We start from the raw sequence: 11,706 nt of genomic DNA, 5'->3' as shown, positions 1-11,706 counted from the left end.
GCTCATGGATGTTGAAGTGATAAGGAGTGTTGTTAGTGAAGACACTTTGTCAAAAAGCAAATTCATCATGCAAATCAAGAGACAAGTGGCTTAAGTTTATTTCCGACAAAACATAACCACTTGTTTAACACCTTTCCAGCTCTAATTGTTTTTTCAAAATAAGACACAACACAGGGCAGCCAAACATAACAAAGGTCATTTGCATACATCAGTCTAAAAGGCACCATCAGAAAACCAGCCTTCAGTCTGGAAATGGTCATAAGATAAAACGGAAATTAACCAATTTGGCACATAAAGCCACAAAATGATCAAATCAAAATCCAAGACAAATGCTGGATGCTTAAAATATTAAATGCTTAAAATACCTCTTTTGCATTTGTGCGTCATTTAAATACAGAAAATTCATGTCTGCTAAACAGCTACAGAAAGGAGTTTTGTCCCATTTATGTAATAAAATAAATTATAACCTGTGGATAAAAAGTCAAGCAATGAGTAAAAATAATTTAAACCTTTTCTGCACCTGTACCTTGACTTAACACTGTATATGGAATATACTAGAGTAAGTAGAGATGATAAAGTAATAAATATATTCTTAAAGGCAAGTCTCTGGCAAGACCCTTCTTTAGTTCCATTAATGAAATACAGTCCATTAATATACTCGTGTTTATAGCCCGCATTCCTTTTAAGAAAGATGTCCAAAATATAAAGTGCAGCAGAGCAGTGTAAAGTTTTGATTAAAATATTGTTCATAGTGTTCTGATAAGAGGCATCCACTGAAATATTCAGTCTGTATTGGAGTGTGCTATGAAGAGCTCCGATCACCTTCCACCCAGTACTCTTCTGTCTGCATCTCTGTGAGGCGAGACACTGTCCTCTGAAAAGCAAACACTTCTTCCTCTCCTGTGAAGATTGATAGTGAACTTGCCGAATCCTAAAAGAACACACACAATCAGACTCATTTTAGTTACAAGGAGAATAAGGATGCTTAGCATTTTATTGTTCATAATTTTACATACATAAGGAACATTCATGTTGAAATATTACAAATATTCAGAATGTAAATATTCAATTTTGTCCCCTGATCCAATCAAAGGTTATTAATGTAGAGTATCAGCTGATACCTAAATGATTCAACCTTTGTGTTTATATAAATAATACAGTTGAGATAACGTGCTGCTGTTTTATACTGAAGTAAAATATTTTTTTTAGTAACAGTTTGTGTAGTGAGACATTCTGAATTGATTATTATAATAGTGACTTTTCTTAAAATAACGGCATAATAGTAGGTTTAAAATGTTAACTGAGCTATGCTTAATGAACATTTAATGAGAAGTAGCTTAGCTAAAAGTATATTTGTTATAGTAGTGTTTAATCCCAGCAATTCCTGCTGTTCTTTATGTGTCATTATAAAAAAAATAAAGCAGCATGTACCAATAATTTAATTTTAATAAACACTAAATAGGATATAGTGATTAATAAAAATAGCGTAATTACCCTTTTTAAGCCCAGGTCATCGATTAAGATGTGGCTCTCATCCTCGTGGTGTCCCTCATTTACAAACAGCTCCTCTAGTGGTGCCTCAGCCTCCAACACCACGCGCACCTGAAAAATTATTCAACCTGACTGGATGAGGTTTGTTCAAAAATGTATACAGAGCAATATGGTCAGAAGAGCAGAACTGTCTGTTATTTACCTTATGATCATAAAATGCATCAATAAGTGTGATGAAGCGCCTGGCCTGGGTCTTCTTATTCAAAGTCAGTAGAGGTATGTTTCGAATAAACACTGTGTCAAACACTGTGGACATTTCTAAGTAGTCGCTGGCTCCTAAAGGCTAAAAATAGCATAACAAAACAGAAAGCTCAGTAGACCTTAACAGCAGATTTATGCCTGAGGGTAATGCCCTTGTTATTACTAAATAAAGCAAGCTCACCCTATCACACAGCTCCTCAAAAGTGCAGTCTGCAATGGTCCCACATGCTTTGTTCAGTGTTAGTGTCCTACCATGCACCTTCAGAGGTCTGGGTCGGGTTACTGAAAGATAGAAAGAAAAATTCATTTACCTAAGGTGCAGACAACCTGAACAAACAAAAAGGAAACCTGCCCAATATCAATATCTCCTGCTGATTTAAGCGTGCTGAAGTTACTTTTCCATTTTTTCTCCACGGATGCCTGGTAAACCCCCTATTTACTTGCTATGCAGCAACAACATTTTCATAACAATACTTAGCTAATAAATACAAAGCTAATACAATTATGCAACTTATGGGCACATCCAAAATATCGTAAATAAATACTATAAATGTATTTATATTTTACATAAATATTATAGAATAAAAGTGCCATTTGAAATATTAACCTTTATTTTGATATGTTAAATTTGAGACCATGCAGATTCATAGACAAATTAGAAATCTTTAAAAACAAAAACAAACTAGAAACTTACTATCATTCTGTTTGAATGCCAATTCGTCAAAGAGCTTGTCCAGTGTTGCCTGTACATTATCCTCACTGGAACTAACAACAAATAATAAATGTGCACAACCAAATCACTCAAAAAGCCAAGCATTACACATATGAAACTCACGTAAAGAAAGTAATATCTACTGTGTCAGCTTTCCAGAGAATTGTACATTTCCATTTTTATGCATGCTGTAGACAAGAATAGCCATGCATCTTAAATCTAGTCCATTTTAGTTCTTACTGGTAGAAGAGTTTCCCCGCTGCAGGCCGATTTCTTTTGCGATAATCTATTCCAGAGTCTAGACGAAGTGTTCGGCAATAGTTCTGTACAAAAAAATAAGAACAATAAGGAGAATGATAATTTCGGCCACAATACCATCCTCTGAGACAATATTGCCTTGAAGCTTGGATAATCAAGATATTCTGAAAACTTTTACGTTTATTTGTTTATTTCATTAGGATCTCTAAGGTAATGTTAGGTTTTCATGTAAATATCAGTGTGCATTATTCTCATTTCATAAGAAGAATTATAAAATTACCTTTTGTGAACACCTACCTTAAGCACAGCTATGAACGGCACAAAGTTCACCCTCTGTAATCCATTCTTGTACAAATCTGTAAAACAGGACTTTGTACTTAGTGCAAATCCTAAAATCTTGTCTGTGTTGCTGACATTAGCAAACAGTGGCTACTGTTAACAAATTCCAGCAAAGCTGATTAACACACCTGCATGTGAAGCTAATGTCTTTGAAAAAGGACATTTTTAAAGTTAATTCTCAAATACTTGCTTATCTTCTTACCATCTGGAGGTCTGTTGGATGTGGCGACAACTACAACACCATGGAGAAAGAGGTTTTCGAAGAGCTGCTTAAGAATCATGGCATCTGCAATGTCTGTGACCTATTTGATTGAGAAAATCCATAAAGCTACATTGCTCTTCATGAGAGAAAGACCTAATACTATTGGTTGAATGCCATGGTGAGTGGTGAGTGCCACCATGTTGAACTAAGAACAAAGAGACAGTTTTTGTTACCTGAAATTCATCAAAGCATAGCAAGGAAGCCTCCTCGCTGATTTCCTCTGCAACTGGTGCAATAGGATCATAGGCTTTTGCCATTTTCCCTGCCTTTCTCTTGGGCAAGCTCTGTTTTAGGCGATGAATCCCTAAGAAAGGAAAACATCAAGTCAGAATCAGAATCAGAATCAATTGTTCAAAGACGTTTACTTACAAATACACAAAATCATTCATTGCAAATTTAAAAAGATTAATGAGCCCAGACATACTTTTGTGTACATCTATCATAAATCCATGAAAGTGGACCCTCTTTTTATTCGACATCTCCACATGACTGTAAAACATGTCCATCACCATAGTTTTACCAGTGCCTGTAATATGAGCAATAAACAATTGTTAATAATTAAGTTTATTTAGTTATTAAATATTATTACTACGTATATTCAGACACACAATGTAGTGCTTAGTTTTTTTCTGCATCTTGTTTTTGAATAACTTACCTACATCCCCATAAATATAGACGCCTTTTGGTGGTTTCTGTTTAGAAAATAGCTTTAAAAGATAGAAGAAAAATATTTATAAAATGATGACATTTAGTATTTAGTATTATTTCATCCAGTAACATATCCCATAGACTGAAATCATTATTGGGTTACTTTGCATTAAGTAAGTAAAATGTTTTTGTTTCTCATCTTACTTTGGAAAAAAAAGACTCGGGATGGTTGTTGTATCCTTTGAGTTTCTTCTGCATAAGATCTAATTCTTGCAGAACAGCTCTTTGTTGCTGGTCCTCTTGTAATAATCCACTCTGGATTAGATTGTTGTAATGTTCTAAAGGGCCGCTAAAAGAACGGCTAGGAATGTTTGTTGGAACACTGTCTTCAATGGGCTGAGACAGTACACTTGATGCAAATCCTAAAGTTGGAAAATAAAAGGTAATAACGCATTTAGATAAACAACAAATTAATGATCTCTCACTCACACACAGTCTCCCTCACACAGTCTCTCTCACTCTTGCTTACAGTCAGTGTATCACACTCAGTCTCTCTCTCTCACACTTAGTCTCACTCACTCATACTCACTCATACCCACTCAGTCTCTCTCTCTCTCTCTCTCTCTCTCTCTCTCTCTCTCTCATTCGCTCTCTCACAGTCTCTCTCATACTCACTTAGTCTGTCTTTCACACTCAGTCTTACTCTCACTCACTCATAGTCTCTCTCACACTGAGTCTCACTCTCTCTCTCACACACACTCAGAGTCTCTCTCTCTCTCTCTCTTACTCTCACTAATAGTCTGTCTCTCACACTCAGTCTCTATAGCTATCCATATATCAGCCTGTCTATATAGAGCACTGCGGGTCTTTAGGACTGTCTGTCAGCAGGACAGTGACATGCCTCTGTCACTCACCTCGCCTGGCAGCGCTGAGGGCAGTCTGAGGGGCTGATACTATCTTTGCTATCTGAATATTATTATTAAACAGAAAGCGAACGCTCACAGACACCAAGGACGCCCTGCCGGCCGCCATCTTGGTATTCAGGATGTGTCAACTTTATTTGAAGGACGGTTCCGGTTCATGTTCAGGGCGTGGCTTCACTAGAGACCGGGGGCGCGTCCAAACCCGCACACTGCATCACACACACTAACTAGTGCACCGCCATTAGGCGCGTGTGCACTGTGTGTAAAGCTAGCTGATTCTGAACGCAGCCAAGTTCTCCAAAGACACCTGTACATTTTTTTTTTTTACATTTTTTAAAATCAGTTATCAGTTTTATTAGTTACTGTTTAATATCTATTTTCCGCTGTCTCCCTGTTAATGCCCCCTCTCGCTCTATAACAATGTTTAGCAACGTTTTGAAAATGTTTCAAGGAGGTTAGCCTTTAACGGTAAAAACATGCAGGAACGTCCTGGAAACATGCGACTAAAAAAAACCATATCCCAGCTGGCACACAGTCCACCTTTAACGTTAAAATGTGGTTGAAATATGGTTGAAGTAATGTCTGTTGTTGTTTCAACGTTGAAACATCAATGGTTAATGGTTGTGCCACACTGACATTTTAATGTTGAATGTAAATGTTTAATGTTTTAATTAAAAATTTAAATTTAAATTTTAATTTGGCACCAAAACCACATGTATATTCAAAGAGAGAGAATACAAATAAAAAGTTTTTTTTTCATCATGGCATACAGTTTTTTCCCTCTTCCATACAATTACATTTACATTTACATTTATGGTATTTAGCAGACGCCCTTATCCAGAGCGACTTCAAAGTTACTTAAGATATCCAAAGCTAGTTTGTAGACTAGGATCAAGAGATACATAGAGCTTAATCATGTTAAGAACCCTAGGAACCTTTTTTTTTTTTTTTTTTTTTATTAGTTTAGGAACTCTTTGAAAAGATGTGTCTTCAGTCGACGTTTGAAGACCGTGAGTGACTCTGCTGTTCTGACATCCAGTGGAAGTTCATTCCACCACCTTGGTGCCAGCACAGAGAAGAGTCTGGATGTCTGTTTTCTGTGTGTTTTGAGTGATGGAGGTTTGAGCCGAGCCGTACTGGAAGCTCTAAGAGCTCTTGGTGCAGATCTGACTTTGACCATCGCCATCAGGTATGAAGGTGCTGGTCCGTTTTTTGCCTTGTAGGCCAGCGTCAGGGTTTTGAATTTTGAGCTTCCAGAATGTGACCTATGATTTAATAACATAACATCATAACATCAACATTTATTCAACATTGATTTAACTGTATTCCATGATGAAAAAGTCACAATTTTATTTTTATTCTTACATCAGTGTTGTAAAGCATATAAAGAATGAAAGAAGAGTAAAAAGAATGTTTCCCACCACTACCAATCTGATCCCAAAAATACAACAGTAAAGCAAGTAGAACATGAACATACCCACAGGTATGGTAAAGAATTGGTGCCAAATAAAAAGCAATTACTGCAAATGGAAGTAAAACCACTTTTTCGTCCCTCCATCCAACTGTTTTTTGAAATTGTATGGTAATGAAATGTAGAATGTAGCTAATTTAAAAGGTAGAAGATTGTGGACATTATGTCTATTTAACATTATATCAATGTTAAAACAACAGATAATACTTTAACCATATTTCAACCAGCTGGGAATAGTTTGCATCACCAGGTTATGAGAACATTTCTCACTTAACCGTTCCCAGCTAGATGAACACTACATTATAGAAATGTTAAATGGAACATTCCCAAAACTAAAAATTTAAATGCTGACACAATTGATGCTGCAGCGATGTTACCAGAATGTTTAAAAAACATGAAATAAATTCTAAGAAAATTAAAAACTTGAAAACAATATCCAGAAAACATTTGAATAATCTAAAAATTGTTAACTGGAATCTTTCTTTTTAAATTTCTTTTCTACCCTGCTCTCTCTCCTTCTCTCTCCCTCTTTGCTTTCTCTCTCTCTTTCCCTCTATCACTGCTTTTCTTACACTCTCTGCTTTATTACTCTCTCTCTTCGTCTTTTACCATCTTTCTGAGTCCACCTATAATCCACACTCTCAGTCTCCTTGCTCTTGCTTTCTGCTTATATCTTTTCTACCCCTGCCCTGTCTCTCTTTTGCTTTGCTTTCTTTCTTTCTTTCTTTCTTTCTTTCTTTCTCTGATTTCTCTATCTTTTACTGCCCACCCATAATCTCATCTCTCATTCTCATACAGCTCTTTATCGTCTTCATCCTGTCTTTCTTTTTTCTTTTCTATCTTTGCTTCCTTCCTCCTTTTGATGTACCCTTGCGCTTTCTCTCACTATACCTTACTCTACGACCTCTCTCTCTTGCTGCTCCTCATCCTCATGCTATTTTTTATTTTTTGTTTCTTATTAAATTTTGTAATGATACCTTCTCTGTTCTATATCTGTATCTCTCTTTTTCTCTCTCTCTCTTTCAGTGAGTGTGTGTGACACATTGTCCTATGCGATTCTAAAACACTAACCCTAAGTCCCCTTATTATTCTGTACCTGACTGACTTTTTATCTATGGTAAAAAAGATGCACTGGGCTCTAGATGTCTGTTGCCATGACAACAGTGGTGCCTTAAGGCACAGTGCAGCATGCACACTGACACACACACACACACACACACACAGTCACACAATTTAAAACGCCCACACAGAGTCATCATGCATTTACAGTGAGGTTGTGGAATAGGAGCACCGTTGGAGGGAATTTGGGATTGACTGCTGCTGAGGACTGAATACACTCTTACTCTTTTTTCAGCTGGGCTCTCACCTGACAGTTCATGCTGCTTATACTATTTTCCTTACAGGGTAAGATGATGCATGTTGTTTATTATAAACTCTTGTCTTTTTTCCTTAAATTACTGTATTAAACAACTGATTTAATTATAATAAAACCCTTGCTGAAATACTGAGCAGACTTTGACTCTTCTGAGCATGTTTTTCCTCCACTGTTTTGAAGTTGTGTAAGATAAGTTGAGAGCTGTAGGGGTCATGCAGGGACTGTGTCTGATTAATAAGCAATCCTGCTGAATCTATGATTGAGACGGTCATTCGTCTGTGTGTGTATCCATGGCAAAATGAGTATCCCCCACCCAACTGCTGAATGATTAATCTAATGAGAGATCCGCAGTCTGGGTGCTAGCAGGGTCATTTCAGTGTCCTACAGATAGATAAATGCAAGGGAAATGTACACAGATAATCAGCCCTGCAGATTTGTTTTGAGCAAAATTAATACAAAATATGATCTGGAAAAAGAAGAAAGAAGCAATTGGTTGACAGAGGTGTACCCAGACAGCAATGCAAACTCTTTTACCCTTATGACTGTCTGTCAGAATGAATCCATCACTCACCCCTGCTGTCAGTGTAGTAAACAGTCGGACACAGGCTAATAAAAGGACCTGATACCTGTATTATGATGCATGATGCAAAAGAGCATATGTGGTTTAAATATAATGCATTTAGTATTTATTGTTAATTACATTTATGCCTGATTCATGGAGTCCCAATTAACATCTTCATTTAATTCCATGATCATCCTCACTCATCCAGTCCTAACATGAACTGTGAGATAGAACTTTGATTGTATTTATATCAATTTTTGTAGCATTTATAGAGGTTTATATACCAAATGGTTCTTGTTCTTGTCTCTACATCTCACATTTCTGCTTTTATATATGTACAAGAGGAAATATACACTGCCTGGCAAAAAAAATGTCAAACACACCTTTTTTATTTCTGTCCAGAGTTTCATAACTTTTTCCTCAAGATCTTGTATTGATTATGGGAAATTTAGACCACTGTGCAGAGTCTTTAGTACATACCAAAGATTCTTAATGGGGTTCAGGTTTGGACGCTCATCTCATGCTCCCTGAACCCTGCACTCTTTCACAATTCGAGCCAGATGAATCCTGGCATTGTCATCTAGAAAAAATGCCTGTGCCATCAGTGAAATAAGTATTTGATACTTGATTGGAACAGTTTATATAAATGAACATTTCTATGTTAGGTCAAATTGAGGAGTGAGGAGGGGGTAGGGGACATAGTAATGCTTACATTTTGCACCACATTACTCTGTTACATTGATGTATGTACTGTAGATAGGAGCATTAGATGTATCTAGATAAAGTTATGGCCAATATTAGGGATTTTAGTACTTTTATTGATAAAAAAATGCACAGCAATACAAAATGCACCTTTATACCAGACCCCAGTGGGTATGTTAAGTTGGTATTTTGTTTAAGTGTTTAAAACACAAACACTTTTATGCTGCTCCCTCATTACACTACTATGACTTCTGTTAGATAGGCTATTAATATAATTTGTTTACCTATTTCAATTAAGTAATTCTGGACCCTTTGCAAATGCAATTTTGTAAGCCTCTTTTCTATATTTAAAATTTTACAACAAACCAAACCATTAAGTCTAAAACCCTTTATGTATTTGGCTTTATTTTATCAATTTATGGATAATGTCCCTTTAAATATGTGATACACACAAAAGCAAATAACACAACTGCAAATCTGTTGTCCTTAGGTCTCCTTTAAATTTACTACTTTAAGGTTTAGATGTGAAGATATGTACAGTATGTCTCAGGCCGTTACATTCGATACTACTAGTGAATCGTACTGGCAATGTAAAATTTGTTCATCAGTCCACATCCTCCTTGGGATTCCCCTGCCATCCAAAATAACTAACTTCTCAAAAATTCTGATGAAAGAAAAAAAATCACAAAATTAAAGTCAAAATGTTTTTAGTATTAGTAAAATTATAAAAAGTCAAACTAAGGGTGGACCCCTCCATATGGTCTGTTTATTGCAATCTAGATGCAGATTAATGAAGGTTGCTGACAGATAAATGTTTGGCTTCACACTGTTACAGTATGTAAATTTTGTCTGTTCTCTTGAACAATCATTACACAATACATGGGTTTATCAGGCACTACTTGTGGTGGATTTATCTATTTGTCTGAAGGAAGTTTACCCAAAGCCAACTGTAATCATAACTATGTGAAATCTAATTAAACAAATGATAGGTAATTGTATTATATGTATTTTATCTTTCAATGTTTTTAGGAAGTTTGGGGAAATATTCAAACGATCTCCATTTAGAAAAAAAAAGACTCAATGTCAGAGAATCTGTTTATAATATACACAAAAAGAAATACAGAATTGACCAGTATATTTATTCAGTCTATTATCTAAGGTGGACAGTGCAATTTACTCAATGTAGATATTAAGTGTAGTTACCTGTAATGTTTTGTGTTTAATTTTATAATAATTTGTTGGTGGCTGCATCGGTACTTTGCAGTTGGTCACAACGCATGATCTTCAGAACAAAAGAGACCAAATAAATTAAAACAGCACCTATCAAACATCTCTGCCTATACTGAGATACGGACTAGCAAATATTACATTCCACAACCGTTCTTTAGGTTACTCAGTCCTTAAGTCTTCTTTATTTCCCACTATTTTTTTGTTATTTTGAACAATATTTGCAACTTTTTACTGGGTTTATAAGGGTCTCTCTTCTGAACTATTGTACTATGTAACTAACTTGAAACTATTATTGCCATGGGATAGCAGTATATAAATTGACTATAAAGTGTTAACGCAGTTCAGCTCAGTTTTTGAAGATCTATCAGGTATGTGAGATTAGGGGTAGGTAGTTCTTTAGGACCACATTGCTGCGAGATATCAAACATCAAACCAATTTAAATATTAGTCAAAGACAAAACAGGCAAACACAAAATGTTATTTTTAAATGAAGGTGTTTATTATTAAGGGAGAGAAAAATCCAAACATACATGGCCCTGTGTGAAAAAGTGATTCCCCCCTAATTTTGGCCAACTCATTTTTACAGAATTGTTGTAATTCAGCCACATTGGAGGGTTTTCAAGCATGAACAGCCCTTTTAAGGTCATGCCACAGCATCTCAAACAGATTCAGGTCAGGACTTTGACTAGGCCACTCTAAAGTCTTCATTTTGTTTTTTTCTCAGCCATTCAGATGTGGACTTGCTGGTGTGTTTTGGATCATTGTCCTGCTGCAGAACCCAAGTTGGTTTCAGCTTAAGGTCACAAACAGATGATCGGACATTCTCCTTCAGGATCTTTTAGTAGACAGCAGAATTTATAGTTCCATTTATCATAGAAAGTCTTCCAGGCCCTGATGCAGCAAAACAACCCCAGACCATCACACTACCACCACCATATTTTACTGTTGGTATAATGTTCTGTTTCTTTTATGCCAGATGTCCTGGGACACACACCTTCCAAAGAGTTCAACTTTTGTCTCATCGGTCCACAAAATGTTTTCCCAAAAGTCTTGGGAATCATCAAGATGTGTTCTGGAAAAGTTAAGACGAGCTTTAATGTTATTTTTGCTCAGCAGTAGTTTTCGTCTAGAAACTCTGCCATGTAGGCCATTTATTCCCAGTCTCTTTCTGATGATGGAGGCATGACCTCTTGGATGAGTCATCACTACGCTCTTGCGGTAATTTTGGGCGGCCGGCCAATCCTGGGAAGGTTCACCACTGTTCCATGTCTTCGCCATTTTTGGACAATGGCTCTCACTGTGGTTTGCTGACTTTGGAAATGGCTTTATAACCCTTTCCAGACTGATAGATCTCAATTACCTTCTTTCTCAATTGTTCCAGAATTTCTTTGGATCTCAGCATGATGTGTAGCTTTTAAGGATCTTTTGGTGGACTTTATTTTGTCAGACAGGTCCTATTTAAGTGATATCTT

General features: G+C 36.3%; 1 protein-coding gene across 1 annotated transcript; it reads right to left on the bottom strand.

Annotated features, from left to right (window-relative positions):
* Nucleotides 1-74: 74 nt before the first annotated feature.
* On the bottom strand, nucleotides 75-5,016 carry afg1la (AFG1 like ATPase a). Its single transcript, XM_007251986.4, has 13 exons — nucleotides 4,886-5,016; nucleotides 4,176-4,393; nucleotides 3,979-4,030; nucleotides 3,748-3,849; nucleotides 3,497-3,627; nucleotides 3,264-3,363; nucleotides 3,020-3,078; nucleotides 2,705-2,787; nucleotides 2,447-2,517; nucleotides 1,934-2,034; nucleotides 1,694-1,834; nucleotides 1,495-1,602; nucleotides 75-931 (listed from the first exon to the last, which is right to left on the bottom strand). Exons 1-13 carry the CDS (start codon nucleotides 5,001-5,003, stop codon nucleotides 803-805), a joined length of 1,413 nt encoding a protein of 470 aa, XP_007252048.2. The 5' UTR covers nucleotides 5,004-5,016; the 3' UTR covers nucleotides 75-802.
* Nucleotides 5,017-11,706: the final 6,690 nt, after the last annotated feature.

Source organism: Astyanax mexicanus, chromosome 14 (assembly GCF_023375975.1).
Source record: "Astyanax mexicanus isolate ESR-SI-001 chromosome 14, AstMex3_surface, whole genome shotgun sequence".
Taxonomy (NCBI): Eukaryota; Metazoa; Chordata; class Actinopteri; order Characiformes; family Acestrorhamphidae; genus Astyanax; species Astyanax mexicanus.
Note: the sequence above shows the minus strand (reverse complement) of the source record. Positions and strands in the feature narration are given on the sequence as shown.

Bases quoted from the DNA above. Each gene is read 5' to 3' on its own strand.
- afg1la (XM_007251986.4), bottom strand. From the start codon at position 5,003: ATGGCGGCCGGCAGGGCGTCCTTGGTGTCTGTGAGCGTTCGCTTTCTG. The intron at 4,394-4,885 runs GTGAGTGACAGA...TTCCAACTTTAG, and splicing joins CCTCAGCGCTGCCAGGCGAG to GATTTGCATCAAGTGTACTG. The intron at 2,788-3,019 runs GTAGGTGTTCAC...TTTTTTGTACAG, and splicing joins CGTTCATAGCTGTGCTTAAG to AACTATTGCCGAACACTTCG.